The sequence below is a fragment of the Odontesthes bonariensis genome, chromosome 6, assembly GCF_027942865.1.
Source record: "Odontesthes bonariensis isolate fOdoBon6 chromosome 6, fOdoBon6.hap1, whole genome shotgun sequence".
Taxonomy (NCBI): domain Eukaryota; kingdom Metazoa; phylum Chordata; class Actinopteri; order Atheriniformes; family Atherinopsidae; genus Odontesthes; species Odontesthes bonariensis.
Window position 1 is genome coordinate 17,083,467 of NC_134511.1, and position 27,584 is coordinate 17,111,050.

Here is a 27,584-nt window from a genome sequence, read left to right on the forward strand (position 1 = left end):
TGCATAGTTGCACAATAAATGAAACCACTTCGAGAGGCCATACGTCAGGTAGAATTAGATGTACTGCAGCCAGCTGCAAATGTTCACGAGCACAGTATACGCTGAGCAGCATGGCTGCATCCTTCATCATAGTGTGCAATCCGAATCCGTCATCATCTCGTGGCAATTAGGATCTAAATCTCCTTTTTCACCCTGAGGCTTCCTGGTGGGTCTGGTCCTTCTTGACCCGAGGCACTGAACAGGCGCAGATGTGGGTCTCTTGTTTTGAAAAGATGTGGTCGGAAGTGGTATTTTGTATTTCCTCCATCTTGATGCAGCTGCTACTCACCCGCTTGGACCGCGGCACTTTTTTTTTTGACAGCGGAAATGAGCAGTAGCCTCTTTTTTTTCCGCGTTAAGTTCGTCGCTGAAAGTTTTCTTTCCCCTTTTTTTGCGGAGGACCGGTCGCATGCAGGCACCATGAGAGAAAAAGCGACGGTCTTTTTAACGAACAGCCTTTCCTCTGATGTCCCTTCTCTTCTGCTCCTCGCCGACGTCGCTTAGACTTACTTTTTATGCCTCTCAACACATTTCCGTTATGCGAAGTCCAACTTGGTGGTTAGACGTCGTGCTGCGGTGGGTGCCCGTCCGAGATAACGGAGAACGTGAGTATGCTGTGCTGCCTGAGACTGTCAACTTTCACTGCCTTTCTGTCTCAAAGTGTTTTTGAGTCACCAAATATAATTATTATTAGAACCCCATGCGGAATAATCCCCCAAATCATGAACCAATGCAGTAATGTTGTCAAAGCTTCGGCCAGAATGAAAGTTTTCCTTATCAGTACTCATCAAAAATGTGCTAGCGTGAAGTTTAAAGGGTCTGCCTCTCTGTTTGGGCACTTGCGCAGATGTTTTTGCGCAAAAAATGACTTTTTTTTCTTCCAATTGATGTTGTCATGTCACACACTTTCAGCGGTACTTTCTGTAGAGCACAGTTGTCACCAAGTCTGTGCACGGCACGTGCATTTTGGAGCCAAGCACTAGCTTAATTACCACGTTATTAATTAACGTGACATGTTAATAGATATTGGGCGGAAAAGTCTCTGTGGTCACCATGGTGATGACGCAACATTCAACCCATGGCAACATTGTGTGGTCATTTGCTTAACTAATGAGCCACTTACCTGTGCACGTTTACGCGCAGTCCCTTATTAACAAAGTGTCATTGAAGTGTGTTGTTGTTTGATACTCGAGCCAGTGTGCGCGTGCTCAAGTTACTCGTCACCCGTCATTACTGCAGGAAAGAGAACAGCAACATGTGGGGAGCAGCCTCTTGGTTTAAGTGTCCTGTGTTGTGTGTCAGGAAATCAAAGCAGTGTGTGTGTTGGAGAGGGGGCTCATTTTCATATGTGGCTCCTTGCTGTGTTTATTTCTATCTTTGTCAGGACCTAGTTCAGCTTTAGACCTTTGGAGGTGAGGACATTATGGAAGGTGAGGACACTATGGTCAGCCTGTTTGATGGTGGAGGTTTGGGGTTCAGGTTGGGGTTTTTCTCTTTTGATCAAAAGGGTTACGAACTGTGTTTTGCCGGTGTTGGTTCCCATAAAGTTATGGCACATAACATATAAACACATGTTTGTGAACAGGAAGATGTTCCTTCCATTTAACGGTCTGTTTTTATAGACTCTGAATCAACAGGTGTGTAGCTGTACTTAGCTTATCTGCTGTAGGAAAATATTGTCCTTCACTATATTTATAAAACAAGCTCGCTTCAAGCAACTTCATGTGTTAAAGATACAATTGTAACCTTATCCAAACTTATGCAAAGTAATAAAAATGCATCAACAATACCAGTTTAACCATGAGATAAAGCTGTGGTTAAATAGACAAATGCTGCGTCACACTTATGGAAGTAATTCCTAATGATGATAATGGCTTTATTTGTCACTGCACAAATCCACCATGAAATTTCGATTCAACTTCTTGTGATCAAAAACCAATAATAAAGTGCAGGTAAAGACGGACGTAAATTCACAACCCTCACAGTGTTTAGCAGCATAGACGAGTAAATACTGTTGTTATTGCTCTTTGGAATTCTTTTAGTGTGCATGGTGTGATCTGCCAGCTGTACTTCTCCTGCCAAAGGACCTTTGCAGCTCACCTAGAGTGATATAAGTGCAGTAAGTTTTCAGTGTGAGGTGGGCCAAACGTTTTCAGGGGAGGCTCAATGAATGGAGGCGAGGAAATACCGCACTAGTTATCAAATGAATAACTTGGATGTTTGTGATGTGGTTGAAGAGCTCAGATTCATTAGTTCTGAGGGGGGTTGCTTGACTGTTTTTCACACTCCAGGCACTACAAAATACTTAAGGACTCACCATTTATGTATTTGTTGGAGAATGGATATTTCAAACAACAATCTGCGGTTATTTTGGCACACTTTCAAAGTGTTTGCGCAATTAAACAACAGAGCCATGATCCAGAAATTCTTGGCACTCGCTCGACCTTTTTGCAAAACTAAGCCAAAAAACTCTCTTTCAGGGAAGGCGTGCTATCTCAGATGTTGCTAACCCCTGGTACATACAATGTGAAACTGTATCATCATGCAGCACGTTGGTGTACTTTCCACTGCCAAAGACCAGGAATGCATGGATGAAATGTCTCAAGCAAAGACCAGCGGGAGAGAGTTCTCACAAAGTTCTTGAAGGGAAGCAAAAGTTTCAAATGGGCAGTAATGGAAAGATACATAAACCCCAGAATAGGTGACTGCCTTGTTTCTGTCCCTCCTTGAAACTTGACAGGTCATTAATGCAACTCTTAGATGAGACAAACATGCCTAAAAAAACAACATGTTAATTGCAGTTAGCTAGGAAAGGGCTTTCCTGTCTAAACTGATTTTTTAGAAAGTTTACAAAAAGTGGTGACCATACCCACAGCTAGATTTATTGTGTCACTGCATCTGGTCAGACATTTTAACATCGTATGGACTGTTACATTTCAAGGCCTTCTTCAAAAATGTGTATGATGCAAGATGTCTGGAAACAGTCAGGAGGGACGTATTTACCTTCTGCAGTAATCCAAGCACCCAGTTGTGGTTTGCATTATTTCATGATTCAGTCATTTAGACACAAAAGTTTTCACACCTTGAGTCATCGAAGCACCAAACACAGAAAGACACGGCTCCAGGGTAGGGAAGTAACTCCTGACAACATGCACTTAAAGGGTTTCACTGCAGACAGCTCTGCCTCTGCCAGCCTCTGACAAAAGGCTGTCTGTAATTGTAAAGGTTTTCATCTCCTCCACATTCCTACTTGGCTCGTACAGTAACAGGAGAATCTGATCATTTTCTGAAAAGTGTTTACTTCCGCACAGACCTCCGTGGTTTCTGATGTGTGGATGTTTTGCTTCTGTCATCACTTCTCTCTTGCTCAGTGCAGTGTCGACATTAGGATGCGGCGGTGACACCAACGTGTACTGCTGAATATACCATCCAACCCCCCCGGAAAATGAAATCACCACAGTTGATAGACTTTATTTATGCAGGTTTATGTATATTTTAACATCGTGGCTTAAAGCAATAACTCCTTTGTGCATTTTCACAATCAGAAAGCATATTGGTCTCTTCCCCGAGACGGCAGCGTGACCCACGTTCTGTGTGATCACAAGATTTTTTCCCAACTTGACAAGATTACAAGATGAATATTACAAGATGAGCGATTTGTGCTCTACAACACATGATTGTAAAAAAAAAAAAAAAAAAAAATATCTTCTTGGAATTCAGACTGAAATTTTTCCTTTTTTCTATCTTTTCTTCAGCACGTTGTTGTGCAAGCGTGCATGCATGCAAACACAGCATGTGTTGCAGCCACAGAAAAGAGTTCAAACTGGTCAAATGAGTTGCCTCGATTATCATCTGTGGATCAGACAGTGTCATGGCTCCCTGTTCTTAACTGCACTGTGATCGGACATCAGTTCTTCCGTTTTCCCCCCAGGAGTTCGAAGGAATCCACTTATGAGACCACGAGAGAGGTCTGACCCATAGTGGATCAGTGGGGAGCGGAGAGGAGGGAGGCAAAGGAAAGAGAGGAGCCGTGGGAGATGAATTAGCAGGGAGATGGGGGTCACATTCTCCAAGAAAAAAAAGAAGAAGATCAAATGGAGAAAGACGGTATAGACATATCAGGGCAGAAAATGGTCCGAAGAGAAAGCTCTTTTCTGGTGACAGTTGGGACTCTCCGCAGTAACATACGCGTTGTTGAGCAGTTGGGACGTGTTTATAGGCTCTGACTGGCCACCAAAGGCTAAAACCTCAACTTTAAGTGGTCATTCTCGCCACAGACACGCACACACAAGACACAAGATGGGGTTAGGCGCAAGTGTTTGTAGGGGATACGCATGCGTCCTTGCCGTGTTTTTCCACAGAAGTAATAATTAGAGACTGTGTGTATTTGTGTGTGTTTAAGCCAGTGCGCCACTGTTCTTGTTGTTGAAAGAATGTTGATTATAGGCTCGATTTTTGGCTGCCGCATTACGAGGGTGTTGCTGAAAACGTGAGTGTGTTTGTACGCTCCTCGAGTTGAACGAAACGGCTTATATGCTGTAAGAAAGTCCCGCGAGTTGTTTTGATTAAAGATTGATTGTTCCAGTCATTTTTCAGGCTGAACTGCCAGAAACCTTTCACGTTTAGTTTATAAGACCGTCATCTCATTTTTTGACAGGTCTTTAAATACTTCATTAACCAAACGTGTAGTTACATATTTTGAGAAAATGATCTGGTTGTCCAATGAAAATGAAAATAATAATTTCCACTCTGCGTACACACTTATATGAATGGGCTTTTTGTTTGTTTGTTTAGCAGAAATGGGAGTCATGTCTCAGCTGAAGTGAAAGTAGAATCCCATTCGCATGCAGAAAAACACCCCGTTTGCATCACGCCACAAAAGGTTTATTTCCAACGCAAACACAGAACTTGCCATCGCTGCAGAAAACCAGGATTCTTGGGTAATGTTTGTGTGTCAGAAAGAGGCATTTTGTAAGAACTAACACTGAAGCTCAAATGGCTCCTCATTAGTCCCAATGTGGAAAAGTTTATAACTCCTGAAATAGCCTTCCAGGAAGTCAGATGGCTGCAGATGATTCACAGCAGATCAGAATAACTGAAGGAGTCAATTATCTCGCAGCCGAATCGCCTGAACAACCCCACACAGTTACGTACACACACAGCGTAGTATTGCACTGTTTGAATATTACCATGGATCATCATAATTCACAATGAATTAGAAAGACGTCACGAGGGTGGATGACTCATTCGTGAAGTGCTCGTGGATTTCAGACAGAGATGATTGTCACACTCTTTCTAGCTGAGTCTTGAATGCTTGAATTGGCTGAAGTGTATCGATTTGACTCAACCTGCTTGTGAATGATGGATTGTTGTTGTTGGCTTCCCAGAAACTAAGCCTGTGTGTAAGGGTTCCAGTAAGAAGCTGAGGTCAGCCTTTGGTGGCTTTGTAGCTGTGAAACGTTCTGAAACCGTTTAGCTCTGTGTGCCTACTTAATGTTCTGTAATATGTACATCAGTCAGTATTTGTAATGCAGCGATTCAAAGTGCGAAAGTTTCCATTAATGTCTGCGTTTGCTCTTTATTGTAATGGTCTGCACGATAGACTGAACTGTGACGTATTATAGGTCAGACCGCTGCATGGTGAGGACGCTCAAAACCTGACAGATTCAGTCATTATTTATATATATACTGTATATCGATATTGTGTTGTTTTAAATTAAATGAAAACATGACAATATTGAATTGGGCAGAAGAAGCAGTTCCTTTAGCACCTGAGCCTTTTAATCCACATGTTCAAGCATTTTGACCGGTTCAAAGTCAGGATTTAATGTTTTTATATTCCTGAATTTTTGTAAATGGAACATCTCTGGGCTGGACATCAGGTAGTTCTCTGGAAAAACTACAAAGCTTATTTTGTCACATTATATATTCGTAAATGAAGCCGTGAATCCAGAAAGTGACCCACATACGGTATGCAGTGACTATCTAGACGTAGTGACTTTGGCTTTAGCTTTATATTTGACTTGGACCGGGTTCACAGTTCTTCACCACAGTTGATCACCTTTTTTTGAAAAATACTTTTATATTCAACATTATATCATATCATTACTGAGCTCGATACTATTTCTCTTAATGTACTAATTTGTCTGTACTGCTCAGCCGCCTGACATTAGCAGCAGGATGAGAAACGAGTAGAAACTCTGCATGAAATGACAGATTTCTGTCCGTTTACGTTTGTCTGACATGTGACCAAGGTCGGACTTTTCCCATCCCTGATTAAAAGGATAATGTGTTCAGCTTCTAATAAGGATCTTCCTGTGAGGTGCAGTTGGTCACCTGTGATGCCTGACCTGATTCCCTTCGTCCACGCTCCTCGCTCATCACATCCAGGCAGCTAAAGCCGAAACTAAACTTCACTGTTCAGTTTTTGCCTGTCATTAAGCGAGCCCTATACTTTAGTGTTTCCTTGCCAAGGTCTGTCTTTGCATGATAATGATAGACTGTACACAGACGTTTTGTATTACTCATTGGTAAGGTGCCAGGCAGCTGGAAGGATGCTTATTTTTCAGATTTCTACTGGTTTATTTGGAAATACTGCGCACAAGATTAATATATAGATATATTGGGTTTCCTTTTGAGGCAAACCCCATGTTTGTTTTGCAATGTAGCATTAAAAGTGGACTTGATGCTCCAGTATACATTTTAAATTAAAAGTGCTGTGCAATTTCTGTGTTATCACGACAGATCCAGAACTTTAAGTTGAGCTGCTCTCCCAACCTGCTTCCCCCTCTCCGTTCCCAGGCCACAGGAAATAGCCAGAAAGTGGCCGGGCTTTATTTCTGTGCGTCTTAAGAATAGCAGCATTGTGTTATTGTTGTGGGAATGCACGACTGTGCTAGAGAATATTCTAGGCGAAACAAAAACTCTGTGTGCTCAGAGGAGTTTTGTCTATACATATAACAAGAAACAACATGTGCACTGCAAAAGATAAGTGCTAACGAGTATTGCTGTTTTCCTTCAGCAGTGGCTAGCTGCAGCATTAAGCCATTAGAAACAAAATTTCTTCAGGTTTTCTAATGGGATTTTGAAAGAATCTGCTACAGTGTGAAGCTACGAACTGAGAAAACGAAGGATTGAAGATTGATCCCACCCAAAGCTTTGTGTTGAAATTGGTATTTGTTTTTAAATAAACAATCTTTTTCACACAATATTTCCAGCTGATTATTCTCCTTTGTAAAAAATAAATAGATAGAAGTACAAGCGTTATAGCTTTTCGACCTGGGTTTACACAAACAAACCTCCATGTCTTTGTGATCTCGTGCATCCTGAACAAACACTGCATCGTTTACTGGTGATTTATATTTCAATAGACTCGAGCTGCATACTCCCCTCTGGAGTTTTAGCACGAATCAGCTGATGCTTTCCCTCAGGCTATGGGAAGTTCAGGCCAAAGTTATCTCATGTTTCAGCACTACTTCCTCATCGACAATATGTTCTTCAATTATGTAAGCTGTGTGGGTCTCGCTTTCTGCTCTGTTTGTTATCAAAGCGCTTTCACATCTCACTTCACATGAGCAGGAACACTGAGCATCAGCCAATCCCAACCCTGCAACTGCAGGTATTTTCTTCACGTTGGCTTCCTTCTGTTATTCAGCAGATCAATCAGGCAATGATTTTAATAAGAAAGCCTTTGCTGCATGTAGTTAAAGTCAGGTTGTTCCACTTTTGCCTGGTGCACAGCAGCGCGTTGCACTGAAGTATAAAATGTGAAGTGAAAGGGATGAGAAAAAGGTCACATGGTGTCAGTTCATGTTAACTGGTGTGTAGGCTACCAGTGGGGCAGGGCTGTTTCGCCTGACATAACAATGCTGAATAGTGACTAGTGGAGGGGATTCTTGGCCTTTTTTACTCACAAAAAAACACATGGATAATACTTTGTACTCACAGATGTCCGTCTTGCGTTTCGCTTGCCAAAATTTGTATTACAGTATTTGGTTGGATTATATTTGCAATGATCCTTCTTTCTGGTGACCTGGATCACCTAATTTTGATGTGATGGAGCAAGAGGAAGCCAAATATCACAGTGCTTTGCACTCAGATCTTACACTTCGTGAATGTTGGACCTTTCCAACAACAAAAAACAGCCGTCACAACCTGCTAACCATCACAAAAAATGTCTCCATATGCTCATTTGATGATATGCTGATATAAGCTTGATTAGCTCACCCTTTATTTTCTATGTACAGGTCAGGATGCCTGGCTTGGAGCTGATTTGATAAGTTGGAAACATATACTTTATTTCCTTTTTTTTAACTTCCTCAAAATGTTTTGTGACGAAAGCTGGCTTGCCATCGCTGTTTTTGATGTGTATTTACGAAAGATGAATAGGTGAAAGGAGAAATAGAAAAACTTTATAGTCCCAGTTGAAGAAGGCTCGATGCGCTTTTGGGGGAATGGAAACAACTTCACTAAACATGTCTGACTCATGAAAGATTAAAATGATGATGCTCACCAGCTGTTTCCGATATGAGCCGGCAGAAAAACATAAACTCATATGAGTTCTCATAACTCAGACATGATCAAATATTCCAGCTAAGTAATTCGTGAAAAAGCGCTCTCTCCCTTTTCCTCTTCTCGGTCTCGGTTCACTGCAGTTGTTTCTGGTTTTTCCTCTTCAGGGTTTGTTTTCTGTCAGGATGCCTACTTCTTCTACCGAATTAACACCACTAGTGACGTAACCTCCGCTACAACTTCCTTGTGACGCCACGCAGTCGAGCTTATTTGCTTTGAAATAGTGAATTGAAAAGTTTCTGATTCACATTTCTCTCTTGCTGCTTTTTAAAAGATCATTTCGGTTGGCTTTGATAGTGAATGGAAACCCAGCTACAGTTTACACGCTGTGGCAGGCCTATCAGTATAACTAGCTCCATATGTTGTTGTTACCATCAAGTATCCCCAGTATCTGCATTAGCACTTTTGGAACTAGAGAAGAACAAGCGCTCTCACAAATGTCCAACACTGGTTTTGGGCCTCAACGTAGCAGCACGGTATTGGCTTTCATCTTCTCCCTGCACAGAACCGTCTGGTTGGGGCTCAGGTGGAAGACGGGTTGTCTTCCAATCGGTAGATCGGTGGTTTGGTCCATAGCGTGTCCATGTATCGAGGTGTCCTTGGGCAAAACCCTGAACCCCACATTACCCTTGTTATTCTCGTTAGCGTGTGATTGTATCACTGTGTATCTAGAGTGCAAATATATAACAAGAAGCGCTGTAGGAGTGTTTGTATGATTGCAAAGTGCATTGTTGAAACCAGATCAAGTTAAAAGGCACTTTATATTTGCATTCGTAGGCTGAATGATTCATTGTTAAACTGAAAACAAAAAACTGTTAGCAGTATCTCTGCTAACTTTATCGTGTTTACAGCCATCGTGCTGAGTTAAACTGTCTAACTGCTAACTCCTGCCGCTTATTAACGGCAAAGACATTCATGAAACCTCAGCCGCTCCGACATAACTCCCCTGTGGTGAAGTTAGAAAGCGGACTTTGCAAAGTAGCTTTGACCCTAGGAAGGTATCGCTGCTGCAGACGTGAGAACTTAGCAGCAGTCACTTTCACGGAGCAAAAGTTAAGCAAATTCTTCTAGATAATTATTTAATCTACTAACAGCAAAGTGATGTGAATATCCCAGACAGACTTTACGAGAGGAATTGTTTGGTAGGCTGTTTTCATATGATAATCCTGCAACATTATCCCAAACACAGTGAACACGTGTAAGTTTTCACAAGCAGTACTTGTTTTTTGTTTTTTTTTTGTTTTTCTTACTTGTAGCATTGAGCACAAATGCTTAACTCCTTAACAGCTCTTGATAGTCTGGTCCTGTTTCCAGTCCTGACGTGAGTGTTTTTGCTGGTGTACTGTGTGTGAGTGTGGGCTCTGTGTGTTTGCTCGCGTGCACTGGTCGCTGCTTGCCAGGGCAGGGCAGGGCTTCCTGTTGCAGTGATTGCTGCCCAGGCAGAGCAGAGCAGAGATCCTTTGGTCTCTGTTCCACTCTTACTCTGCCACCTGGACTTTCACCCACAAATCTGGCTCCAGGTCTTCTCCTCTGGCCTCCTCTCCTGCCTGTTATTCTCACTTCCTCTCTGCCCTCTCATTATCTTTTGTTGTCACTGTCCTTGTGATTCATGTCTGTCTGTCTCCTCTTGCTTTTCTTGTTCGGTTTCCCTCGCTCCTTCCTGCCTCCTCCTTTTCTCTTTCCTATTATCCACTCCATCCTTAACTACGTGTTCTGTAAATCCGTCTACATCTCTGATTCTTTCCGTGATTCACAGAATTAAAATTCATAGGTGGTAACACAATCTGTTTTTCATCCCAGGCCTTGTGATGCACATGTTGCTGCTTTTGTAATCCATTTATTTCTTCTACTCCAGTTTTTTTACGGGAAAAGCTGGAGTGTTTGATGTCTCGCTGAGCCTTGATGCCATGCAGATTAATTGAGTCATACGTAATAGATTGGATCCGGCTGATCTCTACAAGTCCATAACTATAAATAGGTCAGACGGATGTGGCTTGTTGTAAATTACATTTAACTAATGAGTAATCTATATTAGGAGCACATCCTATTTGAGTTGCTCACATCCAACTGTGTCTTTTATGTCAGTGTGTATGAGTGTGTGTCAAAAAAGGGTTTTTATGTCATTACCTTACTGTGTAGTGTATACAGTAGAGTGTGTAGGAATACTTCACGGTCATACTCTCTGCCGGCATTATGCCGTGAAAGTCCAAATTTGACTGAAGTTCAATGTGAAAGCCGGAGGTAAAGGAATTTAATATATAAATAACTTAGTTTATTCCAAATTCTTACACATTGGTAAATATAAAAGACAAACTTTAAGTGTATTAGGTGTAATGTGATTTTCAATTCAGTACAGCTATGTTTTTATGTGTTTTTTTAAGTCATCTTATGACACTTAACATAGTAGGTCAAAACCCCAACAATTTCCCTTTGAGGAAGCACCTGGTGACAGTTTGGATTTGGCAATGTCTGCCAACTTTGCATACGATGATGTCTACAGCGAAGCGGCGCAATCTGTGAATGGGGGAATTTACCAGACAGCAGTAATAGGTTTGTAGTAAGCAGGCCGATTTCTGAGATAGGAAAAACAGATTTCTAAAGAGCTGGTTTGCAAATTGCACACATGGAAAAGCTGATTCTGTAGCAGGGCTGTCGTTGTGATGGAATTTATCCAGCTCTGATTCTGGGTGGCTCAACATGCTATATTTTTGTTAATGTGGCAGTTTCTGATGTTCAAAAAAAACCATTTGATCCCCCATAATTTGAGAGGGGTTGTTGGAGAGTTATTTCTGTGTAAAATGTCCCTCACTGATGTCCGTAATGGTCCATGATAATAAAGTTCTCCTCTCCATTTGAGTAATTCAATTGGTTAATTGGAAGACTGATGGTCTTTTACTTTGATCCACCCCCATGCTTCCACTGAAGAAGGAGAGAGGAGAGTTGGTATCTGGAGGCGTGTGAGGATCAGCCTGGGAGAACCCCCCCCCCCACTCACATTTCGAGGTTTAAAGGGGCAGGATATGGTCAGAGGTAGGGATGTCCCGATCAGGTTTTTTTGCCTCTGAATCATTTGATTTTGAGTATCTGCCGATACCGAGTCCCAATCCGATACTTCTACAGTACATTAAAAAAATGAAGAACAGCGAAGAAACAGATCCAGGATGTCCCTGATTTTTTTTTTATTTTAATCATCTTATTTTATCATTTAACACTTATAAACACAGCACTTCTGTGAGGTAGCTTGAACAAAAAAAGTAATCAAGTAATAATAAAAATTCTTCACAGTGTTTAGTGCAACAATGTCTAATATAAAAACGAGCAGCAGCTCTACTTGAAATACCTGGCAGGCATGTAAACAAATAAGCAAATAAAAGTGCCACAGTGTTATAAAGTAAGGCTTTTCGGAACTGCACTCCTAATTCTTACTCTCCTCCTCTGGCTTCACAGAAGGAAATGTACGTTTTTCTTGATGAAAACCAACATCTCTACCTTGTCAGCTTTGAGCCTGTTCCTGTTCTCATCAAGGATGTTAGCGATGTCCTTGCCACCTCTTGAAATCCCAAGTTTGCATATCTCACAGTTTGCAATCTCAACGTTTTTGTCATCCACTTTAAGATACCTCCACACAGCGGACGTTCGTGCCCCCAGCTTCAAGCTGCTGCCGCGTTCTGCTTCGCTTTACGGCACGCAGCAAAGTTACGTCATGCCGCATGCGTTGATTCTGTGTGGAGTTGAGACAGTCTGACTCTGTACCACCACATAACAGTAAATACTAAGTTATTTATTCCCATCTGTTTTGAAATATTATAGTTCTGATAAAAAAGAATAATGAGAATGAATATATAATAAATAAATAAATGAATATATATGAATCGTCCGATTCCGACCGAGTCTGAAACCACGTGATCGGAAATCGGGGCCGATCGGATCGGGACATCCCTATTCAGAGGACAGTCTGTAGAACCCTTGGAACAGGGTTGTATACAGTAATTTACAGCCACCAGTAATCCCGAGACACATACGAGCCAGTCGCCTCAAGAAGAATCACACGTAATTGCTGCTTGATTGGCTTCACTCACCACTTTATCAGTCAGGTACACTTGTCTCTTTAAAGTAAACATGAGAGCTTCCACCTCAGCTTCAGATCTTCACTGTAATCTACCAGCATAGAAAATTCTAGAGCTTCGTAATAAAACATCTTCTCTTTCTGAGTTTTACAGCAGTTGAGCTTTACGTGACAATGTAATGGTGCAGTTTTATTATTCATTAATTATCAATTAATGATAGTTTTTGGTTGTTAAGAAAATTCTACCAATGAGGCTCACAGTCGCTGGAGTCGGCTAACAACAAGGTTTCATGTTGCATCAAAGAGACGAGTCTGCGCAACATACCACAAAGCTGACACAAGGTTGTCTGAGTTCTAAAATGATACTTCTGCTTTTTATGCTTTCTACTACAAAATCATTAGCCACACGTGGTATTGAGACATTCCTGTATGTCACTTCTGTCACTATCTATGTTAGATGAGTACAGTGTAGTAAATATCACATCGTCATATAAGACTTCTTTGTTCACAGAAGATGGAAGCAGCAAAAATAAGGACGCATCAAAGAAATGACTGAATTGTCTGGGTAAAACTGAATCATAGACAGTTGTAGAGATATTGACATGTTTTCTAGTGACAAAGTCCAAGTTATGATGAAGTTGGTGCAAGTTTTTATTAGGCTGCCGGTCTCAGGAAGTGCGTTTTGCTCTTTAGACCTTTTTTATTATCTACAGCCAAGAAGAAAATCCTGTGGTATGAAAGGACAAACAAAAAACAGCAAAACATTTCACACAACAGCTCACTTTACTCTGAAGGAAAAGCTTTCTGGAGACTTGGGAATAGTTCAAATATAAGGGGAACACTTAATGAGACCTCTGGCTTGAACAGGTGCACCTGAGAGAGTAAGTGCACAGCCCCTTGACTCAAAATGTTGCATTGGTCGTATTTATTGTTGTTATTTCAAATTGGAGAAGTCCTCCATTAGTTCCAGTCCCTGAAAGAGAGTATGACTTTGCACCCAGGGACTATCAGGTTATTGCTGATCTAACCTGAATGTCTCTTACAATAGAGTCGCCTGTAATCAGGGTCGAAAGAATAGGCGGCTACAGGATTACCACCCAATCTGGTTTGCAAGCAGGTCCCAGGACCTGCTAGATACTTCACCTGAATTTATCATTTTAGGTGATTGGACTTCTGTTTAGTTGGGCAAAGTTTCCATAGAAATGTGTCTCAGTCTGGGTTAGTGTTGAGCAACAAAACTGTGGGTTAAGGGAAGCGTTAATACGCTATTCACTGTTGAATCCATGCAGCTGTTAGCTTGAGCCAGCCTTGTGAATTAACTTTCATTTAGAGCCATCAGTGATTCATTTTGCCAGCCAAGTCACAAGTCATCAAAACTAATTGTGAATAGATGATCTGTCGAGTGTTTGGCATTTAGGCTAAAAAGAATTAGCTAACTGACTTTATAAAAAGCAGACTAGGTTGTTTTTAGTTGACGTATCACATGTACAACTAATCATTTCAGTTTCGGCATTGGTGTGTAAATTATTCCTCCTTCACATTCATCATTATTTCCACCAGCCTGAATCTATTTAATAATGTTCAGCATCTAGTGGCCATTAGAGAAACTGCATCTTAAGCCACGCAGCATGTCACCACTGCAGTTGCTGCCTGCTATGAATACATGACCTCAAAAACTCAGCAACCATGTGTGTTGCTGTGTGTCCATTATATCAAACGAGCTGATCCCAACAAGGGACAACAAGGAGCGCACAGTGGTGTGTGAGAGCTGATACCAGTCTCTTGAGATATAAATAGGACCTCCCAGCAGTTGGGCTTCCACCAGCAGCACTGATAATTATCTACGTGTTGTATAAGCCCCAGTCTTTGTAGATTTAAATGTATTGGTTTTGCACTAAAGTGCATGCCATCTTTCCTCTTCTTTTGAAGTCTTTATTTGCTCATTGCTAATGCCTAAATTGAGCATTGCTGGTTGTAAGGAAACTGCATTTGGCTTTGCGCCCAGTAGGCCGCAGCCGGGACACTGCAGTCGAACTGCTAACGCTCCCGTTTTGGTGTCTGGGCATTCAGCGGGAATGACACACCACAGCACATCACGTGCTCATTTCCCCAATATGTCCTGTGGTTGATCCAAGGTTATGTTAACCGTCTGAGGTCTATGATCACGCCGGCGTGATCAGCTCACATGACGTCATTACGGCTCAGACACCAGAGGGTTAAAAGCACAACGCAGTAAGCTGACATGTGTCAAGAGGTTACTCATGCTTAAATGATCAATTCACAGGGAAGGCAGGAGGAGCATCACTCTTTCTGGTGCTTTTGTGGCTGAGTAGCTCCTTGACATCCACAGGGAGAAGGCACCGAAGCAGTTGCTTTACTCAAAATATTACATTTCTCAAATAATCATCAATATACACAATTCTGAGTCTGACATTGCACCTTCAAATTGATTGTTTTGCTTAGCCAACGACAAAATGTTTAAGTTACAATCAGAGTAACCCCCCCTTCTACAAAAAAAATAAATAAATCAGAAAATCCTTATGTTTATGTAGCTGTAAACAGAGAATGTATCCAAATTGTTTCAGCACAGTCGTTAACGGATTTAGTTTTGGTAAACCTCATGTCAGGGGCTCATAAAACAGTGTACAATGTTACTCTAAATGTCACAAGCTGCTTTCCTGAAAGGCTTCTTTCTAGCTCTTGTTTGTCTAGTTAGGGCAAATCACCTCTGAGAGGTGTAGATGTCTCTGCATGTTTTCTCTTTTAAACATCGTTTAATGTTTTCCTTTTTCAGCTTTGTGCGTCTGAACCTTTTTTTTCTCTCATCTCAGCTGAATGCTGAAACAATAATACAACAACAAAGCATTAAGTTGAGGTGAGAGGTCCTGAATAAGAGGAGAGAAAGGACACACAAAACTATGTTAGCCTTTCTTTTTTTCCCCGTGGCCCTCAATTGAGGTAAAAGTAAAGTACACACATCTGGAGATCCTCATACAAGAGGGCAGAGAGGATGAAAAGAAAAGGAAAACCCTGGGAACACTGACGGCCAAGCCCCCAGAGGGATACGGCGAGAGGAAGTGTGTGTCTGCATCTGTGTGTGCATGTTCTGTAGTAAGTCAATGCTGAGTCATTGCTGGGCTGGCCAGGCAGATAGAAACAGGCTTCTGGGGGGGCCAGCTGGAGGGGCACAAGGGGGCATGCACTGAGCATGCTCTGAAAACTACAGGAAGGGAATTAGTTGTTGTGACAGGACACATCCAGGAACCGTAGTGACGCAATATTTCATGATGCCAAGTTTTCACAGCCTCATTGACGTACGCGTCCCCGGGTATGTTTGACGACACCGGAGAAAAATGTGCAGGCTGACTGAGAGACTTGTTCCCAAGATTTCACAGGTTTTCATCTCTGAATCGTGTCGCTCAGGACACGGAGATAGATGCTAGCCATGAGATAACGGGACACGCTGCTCCATGTTTTGCCCGACCACAACAACCCCTCCCCTCCCGTTTCTTGTGGTTTTCTGTGATCTGTTGGACCACAGTGTTCGACGACCCCCCCCCCCCCACACACACACACACACTCACACACTAATCCACACACCCGTATGCACACTCACAGTAATACTTCCTGTATTTAGAATAGACCCTTCTCCGCTGCACTGGAGGAAGTTGGTATGTACTCTAGTCACAAAATGAAGTTTAGGAATGATAAATCCTTGTTAATACTACTACAATTTAACAGTGAGTGTATTCATATGTTCGGCCTCTCATTATTTGCGGCATGCATTCAACAGTAGGGTAGTAGTTGTTACATAATGTGTTTTTAAAACAGGCTCTTTAGACATACATGTCTTTCTTCTACTAAGTCTTCATGATGAGATAGTCCACCTGTTTTCTCTGCTTTTCTAAAAATGTGAACTATTTGTCATCTGGTGCAGCCAGAGCAATTGCAAAAACTCAGCAGTTTCTAATCAGATAAGTTCAAATTATGAAACTTTCTGATCAAGCTCCATCTATGTACATTTAAAGGTCAGGGGCCAGTTGCACAAAATACCTTTGCAACAAACTTAAGGGGGAAAAACCCCATTAAATACCTCTAACTGTGTCTTAGCTGCAGGATGGCAAAATATGATGTGAAAACCAATGAATTTATCCAGAGAATTGTGTTCCATCAGTCCTTCTAAAATTGCGCAATTGATTTTGCACCATAGAGTTGGCGGTTAGTGATTTTTTTTCCGACCGTTTCCAGTTGAATATACCTTCTGCTGCTGTGCTCTTTCTGATTACTCTATGGTTTCCAACTAGGGAATCCTTACACACCATTATTGTGAAGACATTTTATCGTTCACAAGTCAGCGTTGTGCCACATCATTCTCCAAGTCTCAGCCGTTCCTTTGCTAAGCAACATAAAGAAGTTCCCGTCTATACCAGCGGAGATGAGGTGAGCGAACATCTCTACAGCTTCCCTAAAGGATGCGGTGGGTATTGATGGGACAGCAGACGATAAAAGTTAAAGCAATATCAGTTCTGCCAAGCGAGTGCATGGAAATAATCAGTCTCAATGGAAGTTGAATTAGGTATCGCCATAAACAACAGCTATGTTGCAGGAAAGAGCTTAAGAGTTTTCCCTTTATTGGACCACCTGCAAGAGATCTTCCCCCCACCTTTAAGTGAGTCTCTAAGCTGAGGTGAAGTTAAACCTAAAGAGTCAAACTTGTGTGGAAAATGTTTGTGTTCAACCGACTGCAGACCAAGTGGCGCATCACAGTTATTTGAACATTTAGCAGCTCTGCACGTGATGACGTGTTTTTCGGTGTCTTAATTTTCTGGCCGGTTGGCTTTTTTGGTTGTCATCTTTAAAGATTCATAGACTGCACAGAAGTCTATGTCTGCATAGACTCTTTGTCTTTCTCTTGTAACTGTAGTTGTAACTCGTCTTTGTTTATCTGCCCTAGTTTGAGTTAAACTGCTGTCAGAAGACAGTGGATAGTAAATGTTCTTGTTATTATTGACACATAATGAATTTATTTTCATTTTTTAAGGCTATTATTTTTAGGTGATGCATGGAGAATTGAAAACAAAAGGATTTCAGATTTAAACTTAAGACTTATAGTCAGCCTTACTAATGGGCCTGCCTGTGTGTTGCTATGGATCAGCAGAAGCAGGGAAGTGAAACAACACATAGGAAAACAAGCCATTTTGCATGGCAACCTGCCCAAGCACGGCCTTGATACATGCGAGGAAAATCCCACCCAATATCCACTTAAATATAGAGATAAACTGTTAAAGGAAAAACAATAAATCATATGATTGGTTTACATTTATATTTCGATGTTTTCTGTCTTAAGCTGTCATCGTAGATAAAAAAAAAGCAGAAGGAACATTGAAATGTCACATTTAAATCCACAAACTCACAGATGGTCGCGTATGCTATGTGGTTGATTGAGAAATTTCCTAACCGTACTTCCCCAGTCAGGGCCTCATTTACTGTCTGCCTGTCTGACTGGTTCCCGTTCCCATTTGTTTCAAATTCTTCAGTCTCAGTACCAGTGCAGTTTGGAACTGATTTGATAATCTCTTCACTTTATTAACCTCAACTGTATGACAACATTTCAGGAAAAATCCCTAAATGTATCCAAGTGCAGTGTTTTTCCTTGATTCAGTCTGCAGGTTTCTCGCAACCGACTGGATACTCTTCCTGTTTTGTATGAGCTGCGGTTGTCCTTGTCTGTGAGGATACTCTTGGAAAGGTTGATTGCCAGAGATTTTTTTGCAGACCTATTTAATTTCTACCGTTAATGATTGAGCACTGATTTGTATGTGTTTGAACTCTTTCAAATTTCCGAGTAGCTGCATGGCCATTAGCAGTGCTCTGGTTATTATTGCACAACACCGGATCTCCTCCTTTATTTTTCCAAACTGTTCAACCCCGCTGTCTTGCCTCATAATTGATCCCCACCTACTCTTTAATAATCCATTTTTCTTTCCCTTTTCCATGTCTGTCAGCAGTGATTCTCAACCAGTCTGGTTACTGCAATGAATGGTAACACTATCCATCCAGCCAACACCACTTCAGCAGGAGGAGGTCCGAGTGTAGCAGCGCCCCCAAGAGGCTGGAGGGAGTTCTGTGAGCTGCATGCCATCGCCACAGCCCGGCAGCTGGCCGGACATTACCGGAGCTTTGCCAGAGAGTGTCCACAACATGACGTGGTCCCACCGGAAGCCTTTTCCAAACAATTCTCCGACCTCTTCAGGCAGCACTTTTACTGTGAGGTCGACAAAGATGGCGCTCCTCTCAGCCAGAACACAGGCTCTGCCGCTTCCGGAAGTGCGTCTTCCTCATCTCCACTGGTCTCACCTCTGCCGTCGCATGCTGTGATCAGTCGATCACGGATCGCATCTTTGTCTGGGGCACAGGACTATCGGGAGGCGGGCCGGCCGAGCGGAGGGCCTACACTGTTATCTGTGGCATCAAAAGTGGAGTCGGTGGTGAGCCGGGAGCAGGAGCAGCCGTTGAGATGTGCTGCGGGAAACTCCTTTTCGGGATCTCGCAGTATCGTCAGCGTGTCACCACTGATTCGTAGCCATAGCAACGAGGACGTCTCCGGCGCTGATCATCATCAGGTGTCTGAGCGATACTCCTCTGACTCGGCTTGTAGCCCTGGACACGCTGATGTCACGCATTTCTCTGTCAGCCAGATCCAGCAGACGGTAAGGCGGCTTTTAACGAAACGGCCCCACCCAAGCCCCCGATCATCCCAGGACCTGTCTCCTAGCAACCCTAATCCCACCAGCAACAGCAACAATCCCGCAAACAATTGTGACAGAGTAGGTGGGATTTCCTCCACTAACGGGGAAGGGTCATCCTCGTCCTCTTCCTCCCACACTTCCTCTTGTCAGAGCTCTGAAACCACACCCCTAGCCGCTTCACATCGTGGAGTGGTCTCACACATCATTCATGGTTTCCGTTGGTTACGCAGCAGAAGCATGAGGCAGAGGAGATCAGAGGGGAGCGGCTCCTGTAAAGAGGGCCAACTCAAGTACTTGCTGGTGGATGACACCATCTCAGACTCTCAGCCCCACTGGCAACGCTGCCGCCTGCTGGTCAGGAGGATTAGAGACGCTCAAAGTGGTGGAGGAAGAGGAGGAGGCGAGAGGTTCCAGCTTGAGCTCTACGATCCCCCAAAGGTAAAAATACATACTCGTATTTATGATTATGTAGCCACATTCTTATAATCAAACAGTTTTTTGCAAGTTATTCTTTTGATGCTGGTTCAAACTCAGCCTTTTCCAGCTATGATATTAACTTTTAGTTACATTTTCCAAATATTCGCTATATTGCCAAAAGTATTCACTCACCCATCCAAATAATTAAATTCAGGTGTTCCAATCACTTCCGTGGCCACAGGTGTATAAATTCAAGCACCTCCGCATGCAGACTGCTTCTACAAACATTTGTGAAAGAACGGGTCGCTCTCAGGAGCTCAGGGAATTCCAGCGTGGTGCTGTGACAGGATGTCACCTGTGGAACAAGTCCAGTCGTTAAATTTCCTCGCTGCTAAATATTCCACAGTCAGCTGTCAGTGGTATTATAACAAAGTCCACTGGACTCTGGAGCAGTGGAGACGCGTTCGCTGGAGTGATGAATCACGCTTCTCCATCTGGCAATCTGATGGAAGAGTCTGGGTTTGGCGGTTGCCAGGAGAACGGTACTTGTCTGACTGCATTGTGCCAATTGTAAAATTTGGTGGAGGGGGGATTATGGTGTGGGCTTGTTTCTCAGGAGCTGGGCTTGGCCCCTTAGTTCAAGTGAAATGAACTCTGAATGCTTCAGCATACCAAGAGATTTTGGACAATTTCATACTCCGAACTTTGTGGAAACAGTTTGGGGATGGCCCCTTCCTGTTCCAACATGACTGCGCACCAGTGCACAAAGCAAGGTTCATAAAGAGATGAGCGAGTTTGGTGTGGAAGAACTTAACTGACCTGCACTGAGTCCTGACCTCGACCTGATAGAACACCTTTGGGATGAATTAGAGCAGAGACTGTGACTCAGGCCTTCTCATCAACATCAGTGTCTGACCTCACAAATGCGCTTCTGGAAGAATGGTCAAAAATTCCCATAAACACACTCCTAAACCTTGTGGAAAGCTTGTCCAGAGGAGTTGAAGCTGTTATAGCTGCAAATAGTGGGCCGACGTCATATTAAACCTTATGGATTAAGAATGGGATGTCACTTAAGTTCATATGGGTGTGTAAAGGCAGATGAGCGAATACTTTTGACAGTATAGTGTATGTTCAGTGTTTCATTTGAGGTGTAAATTGTGCATATCTGTAGGTTTCTTACAGTCATTCCTTAATACAAAATATTTGGGAGCGTAATGAGTGAATGGAGGGTGTGTCTTGGCATGGCAGTGGCAAAATAATGGTCACTCTAATTTTCTGTTGGACCACTTTTAGCTTTGACTGCTGCAGTTTTGATAAGCCAATGCAAAGCCACAACATTAATTTCCACTCGGAGTTGGATTAATTTTAATTAACTTTTTAAATTTTTAGCCAAGATCTTGTGTAATAATGATGGGGAGTCAGGTTTATTTTTTTTGGGACACATAATGTTGCAAAATCTAAATCCAGGTGATGACCGTTTTTCTGCCAGGCTGGGTACATGATGACGTTGGAAATGATAGGAAAAGTCGGACATTATCAGAAATTTAGACGACTGACATCTTGTGATCTCAGCAGTGCACCTTTAAACTTTTTTGCCAGTAACTCAACTTCTCAGAATCAGAGTTGTGTTTCAGTCAGCCCGAATGTGGAACTTTTTAAGTTTACTTAAAGTGATTTAGCATCACTTTTCTTCCTTTCCATCTTTTATATGGGCCAGGTAATTGTTTTTGTTTGTTGTCTTCTGTGACGCTTTGTTCCACGTTAGCAACCATGGCTCCGTTTACACAGTCTGACGCCAGCTAACCTCCACAAGGGTTTTGGGTAATCTGCTCTTGATGCTGTGCAGATAGGCTACACCTGAGAGTAAAGCAAATAATTGTATTTCCAAAAATGTTTACGTGCACTGGTTTGTTAGTTTCTTTTAGGTGTAACAGGCAGATGTTCAACAGCACCACACCACACTTAGTTTCATAATCAATAGCTGTCTGCTTTCTCTGGCACTGCTGTTCTTAGTACAGATGTTACCTGCTTTCACAGGACTCTGATTCATAGGATTCTGTGTGCAGTTCTCAAAATCCTTCTTTTACTTCTCAGAACTGCGCATGCCACTGAGCCATTTAACATCTGGCAGGTTCCTCATCTTGTGTTTCATATCTGTTAAGAGATAAGTCTGCAGATCTGTTTGTATCAATAAGATGGAAACCCACAGAAACCTTCGGTATTGTGAGTTTGCCATGCAATGCAACATTCTCTAAATTAACTCGGGCACAAGCAAACACATAAAGGCTCAAAGTCATTTCCTGTTTCTAGCTGTCTCAGTTGCAGGGGTTTCCCCCTCTCCTCTTTCAAATTGTCTCTTTTCTCTACCAGTGTTTGTTTTGTTTTCATACTTTGCTCCATCTTAGTGGCTCCTTTAGGTTTTGCCACATGACAAATCATCACAAAGGCCATGGTGACATTCAGCTTCTCCTCTGAAAACTTCTCACATTTTAGCTGGTTTTCATCACACCTTTATTCTTTGGTGAACGATTGATTTTTGTCTGGACTGCAGCAACGGTGTGTCCTGCGATCGAGTCAAGTCACAGTTTGGTGCGATCAGAGCTGAGTGAAGAGTAGCTGCATGCCTGTTAAAATTCCACTGTTTGTACAATACTGATCACCTTCTAAGATAGGGTAAGAGATAGTTTGCTTCAGGCAGTTGAATCGGATTTGATCAGCCCCTACCCCAATGACTTAATACTTATCGGTGCACATTTCTTTATGATGCTAAATGTTTTATTTATTTTTGCAGAGTTGCATTTGTCTTGTCAAATACTTTAAAAAAAAAAACTAAAAAAAACTGCAGCATTCATGCCTTGTTTTACCCTTTGGTGTGTAGATCTACCTCCCACACTATTTCCTGTTTGTTTGGGGTTTGCTTCAGCCAGTCAAAACTTCTCTACTTTTTATCTCATTAATACAGCCACTCAGCAATCATAAAATATAAAATTATCACGTTTTAGAAAATCTCTGTTAGAGTAACTTGCTTTTTTTTTTTTAAGTTAGGATCAAGCTTCTGACTTTGCATACTGACGCGCCATCACAGTACAGAAGGATGTTTTTTGTGTTTTTTTTCCCTTCTTCTTTCAGTAAATGCCTGGCGTTAAACTTTGCAGTATTTCCAGATGGGGGCAGCTGCAAAGCCCACGTTTTGCATATTAGTGTGTTTACATGGATGCTTTTTTGTACTGAATAGGACGCCATTGGCAGGATTTGCCCGGCTCTCTGAATGCTGCTTTAGTTAGCCAACTGCATTAATGTTTTGAGTGCTCTCCCTCTCTTTTGTGTGTGTGTGTGTGTGTGTGTTTAATCTTGGCAGGACAGACAGATAAGGTCTGGAGAATGGCCTTAAAAGGAAGGAGAGCAGTGGTGCTGCATGCTCATGTTTTAACATACACAAGAAATGGCACATGCATTCACACCCTGAAATAAGTTATTTATACACCAGCTCTTTAAAAGTTGTTGCTGTGTTATATTTTGTGCTGCTAAACTTGTTTTTTTGTGAATATGAAATGGGGTTTCACAAGCATGAGGGCCATTTGTTTGTCGGTGTATGAACGTGAATGCTCACGCCTTGTAAATATCTCAGCTGCACAGAAAAAAGGAACCCATGGGGTAGTGTTCATGAGTGTATTTTTATTTATATCTCTTAATGTGTAAGTCTATGCGTGAGAAGTAATATCAAAGAGCTCATTAAGCACAAAAGAGCAAGCTGCGTGGAAACTAATGATGCCCTTGCGTGAGAAAGCAGCAGTCAAGGCGCAGCTGTAGGTTCCTTAGTGTTGAAAACGCTGTAGCCCAGCAAGATAATCTCCCGTCAGATTTAAGCAAGACCTTATATTATCGTTGCCTATTTTCTTATCTGGTAGAGAAGAAAATGTCACGGCAATGGTAAACATCGTGTCATCTATTGACATCTGTGTGTCATCCCCTCCTAGGAAAGTCTCGTCAAGTGTCCGTTTTTTTTCTTGTAATTTTAGTACGAAATGAGGGCAGTTTTACTTCTGCAAAATCCAAAGCGTTCCCACACACGTTTAGGCCTAAAATAGGGTCGCTTTTAAACGAAAAGAAAAAGAACAGAGGTTGCCGCAGTGTGCGCATGTTGCTATAGGTGCTGTGGTGAAGATGAAATATGATCCAGGCAATTTGGTTTTGGGTGACTGAACTTTAAATGAAGGGTTTATCAGACATGCTCACTCTTTAAAGCAATTAGTATCTCAGGCTTTTTCGTGTGGGCATCATGGCAGTGGCTAAATCATCTGTTGCGTCTTTGCAAAGTAAAAAGAGCTTCAATAGTACAAAACATCCTCACTAATGTGTATGTGCCCAACTGACATCCTACTTGACAATTAAAGGGAAGATTTGAATGCGGTTGAAATGTCAGTCTAAATGCATATTTGAGCTGCTCAATTGAGATAAAACAGGGAGGTGAAAACGTAGCAGTGACCCAAACAACAACCATCAACTTCCTATTTTCAAAGAGAAGAGAAGTGAAAATACATTTACAGAAAACAGCTGTCAGATCTTACTGTCAGTCACGCAATTTTTTTTTGTTTGGTTTTGCTTGTGTTTTCATCACCAAACTACAAACACTAAAAACTGTGACGGTGTTGCTCAAATCTAAAATTTAATAAAGAGGCTTTTATTCATGAGCTAGCATGTTAGACGTAGCCTAATACTCAACTGCACACCTAAATGAGTTGGGTGAGAGACCAAGCTTTAATTCTTCCTCATATTACTTGTAATTATGGGCTTTCACGTGGAAAATGATTGAAAGATACTACTGCTCCACTCTTGTTTTGCAGATGAATTGACAAAGTGCAGCTCCTATTTTATGACAGAAGTGAATCCTGTCTTGTCAGCTGAAAAGAGCAGAAGTCTCCACAATGTCCTCAGTGTTGTCTGACACTTAATCCTGACATTTTCCAGTCCTGTCTCAGTCTTTCGCACCTTGACGCATAATGTCTCTGATCTTGGTGTAAATTTAATTCAGCATTCTTAATGGAAATTCTGGGTCTATTGCTCATTTTATGGTCATTTGATGTGCCGATCTCTTCATGTCTTGGGATTGGTGTCTTTTACTCTATTGGTCTTAAACACAGAGAAGCTGTTTCTTCAACAGTGAGTCCTACTTTTCCTTTCATCTGACGTCCAGTAGTCAAGGTTACAGACAAGGTTAGCGCCTTGCCAGGAAAATCGTCTTCCGTCTTCCGTCTTCCAGAGTGTGTTCCCACAGACTGCCAGAGTCTGATATGCTTCCTCAGACCTCCTGCAGCCTTCATGTTAATCATACCCCTCTCATCTCATTTCAGCTGTGTGTGCGTGAGTGTTTGTGCTTCTGCATGTGTTTGTTCCAGCTCTTCAAGCCTTAATCTTTCCCACATGGTTTCATTTCATGCCTGTGTGTGCATGTGCCTACACTGTGTGTCATGTTGCTTTTGGAGTTTGTCCTTGACTGTCTGAATGTGTCTGTGCTTCTGCTGTAGATTCTGACATATTTTTGCCATGTATGACATGACAAAAGCTTTGTCCTCTCCACCCCATTCAGGGCCCTGCGTTGCTTATCTATCAAAGAAGATACAAGAACGCACAGAAACAGGCTCCCTCAGAAAATCACGTATGAAGTTGTGCCACATTAAACAAACAGATTTGGGGTTGGAAATGAGTCAAAGTGCATTTATGTCTGTGTTAGACGTTTACATATCTATGCTGCGTTTTGTCTTTCACTGCAGGCTGAGTAAGTTTTATTTTTCATTATTTGCTCTCTCGGTTACAGTAAAAGGCATTTGCAGCATCAGTGGAAAATAATTTTCAAACAACCATACCCTGGCGTCCATCTGTTCTGTGTTACTTATTGTACTTCAGGCTCTCATATGGCAACACACATTGGTTAATTTGGCTCGCGCTGCATACCACAACTAAAGCTCCGAACACATGGGCCCCAGTCATCTGAACAAGAAACGATATGAAATCAAACGAGAGAGATGGAAAAAAACGACGGGGGGGAGAACGAGAGAAATGCGCTGACAGCAGTAGAGCCAAGACAAAAAAAAAAGAGGACAGGTGGAGCTCAAGGTGTCCTACAAACTCCTAAAAAGAACGAGCGAGTTCGTCAAAGTATTTCTTCTTTGTGGAAATCCTTCTTGGTTGCTCGAATACCCACATAGTAGGCATGTAAACTCAGTTTATCTAAATCAAATCAATTAAAATATATATTTTGTCACATCGAGCCATGCTAATTTTGAAAGATTGCCACTGTGGAGCCAGCATGATTGAGATGAATCAATTTAGATCTGGGCTGCTGGAAGATCCGAAAAATTACATTTTCAGGTCTAAATGTCAGTGGGTCTTTTTAGAAATGTCCCAGTTCTTCAGAGTAATGTGCACTGTGGAAAGTTTTACTGCAAATATCTCTCTCTGCATATCCGTTACTAACACGCTTAAATGCTGTTATAAGTGTATTACTGCCATTGCATTGCATTGTATTTGCTTGCAACTCTGAGGCCTTCAGCACCTAAACAGCCATAAATCATATGAAGGACATAACTTTAAGTGACGCACTGAAGGTCTTTCACAGTTGAATGTATAGATGTTTCTTCAGTGTTAAAATGAACAAAACCCTTATTGGGGTTTCGTATTGTTGGTTGGACGAAAATCGACATTTTAAGAGATTTTTTCAAAGATTGTGATTTTTTTTTTTTCTGCCATCCGCAGCGTAGTGACGTGATGTCTAAAAATGTTTGCTTTGGATAATTTGATTAGTTCGGACAGGTGAACAGCCAAATATCATGGAGGTGATTTATTTTTATGCTCCTTTTGAACAGGGAGATGGTCGTTTTGGCTCCGCTGACAGCAGCATTCAGAGTAAAGATGGTGTCTTCAGAGACGGTTTCATTTTAAATCACATCACTCGTCATATCTCACCCACAAGCTAAATCTTTTCCTCTTTCCAGGGATTGAGTTTCATGACACCTAGAAATGCTGCCTTGTAGTGACTTAAGTCACTGTGTGTGGGTGGACAGGCATACTTTAGCACTGTGTTCACCGAGTGTGTGTTCACCACATGTGTGTACATATCATACAACAGACTCCTTGGCTTTGGCCATACAGACTAGTTGTGCTGAAGTTTGACTTCTTTGGCTCATGTGGATTACTCGCTTTTGTCTTCTTTGCCACAGAGGTTTTGCATTTTTTGTTTTTCTCAGCTAATCTGCCCAAACTTGTCCAACTTGGTGCCCCTGCGATCCGGCAGAAAACAGATGGATGAAGAATAGCGAGTCCTCGGGAAACAAAATAACTGGACCGCCAGCCAATTGGCTTTGAGTTTTAAAATCCCTCTTCAAACTTAATCTTTGATTGGTCGGCATAATGACCGTTGTGTTCAAGCTTGCGTGACATTCTTGTTTACATCACAGCCATGTGTGGCAGCCATAAAGGTCATTTGGATGTTGGTCAACAGAGATTATTAGACAAGAAAACAGAGTCTGTTTTACACTCTTTTAAGCATGACATCAGCAGCTTTTGTCATCGCTGCTGTGACTTGAGCAACAGGGACAGAAGCTGAGGTTTAAGTTCATGCATTTAGAAACAAATATCCAAACAGCAGAACCATCAAGTCCGGCCTTATTTATTTCATGGGGATTCTGGTCAGTACATTCAAATAGTATATTTGATCACTATGATCAGCAGAAGTAAACCAAATA

General features: G+C 42.0%; 1 protein-coding gene across 2 annotated transcripts in view; it reads left to right on the forward strand.

Moving 5' to 3' along the window:
- Window positions 1–344: 344 nt before the first annotated feature.
- The window catches only part of sh2b3 (SH2B adaptor protein 3), a 51,794-nt gene continuing 24,554 nt past the window's right edge, over window positions 345–27,584 (forward strand). Inside the window, exons 1-2 of one of the 2 annotated variants that reach the window (XM_075467661.1) lie at window positions 345–644; window positions 18,685–19,863. In XM_075467661.1, coding sequence (XP_075323776.1) covers window positions 18,712–19,863 — 1,152 coding nt within the window. In that variant the 5' untranslated portion in view covers window positions 345–644; window positions 18,685–18,711. Of the gene's footprint in view, window positions 645–16,978; window positions 17,117–18,684; window positions 19,864–27,584 lie in introns of those variants that run through there. The other variant, XM_075467662.1, reaches the window with a different exon arrangement.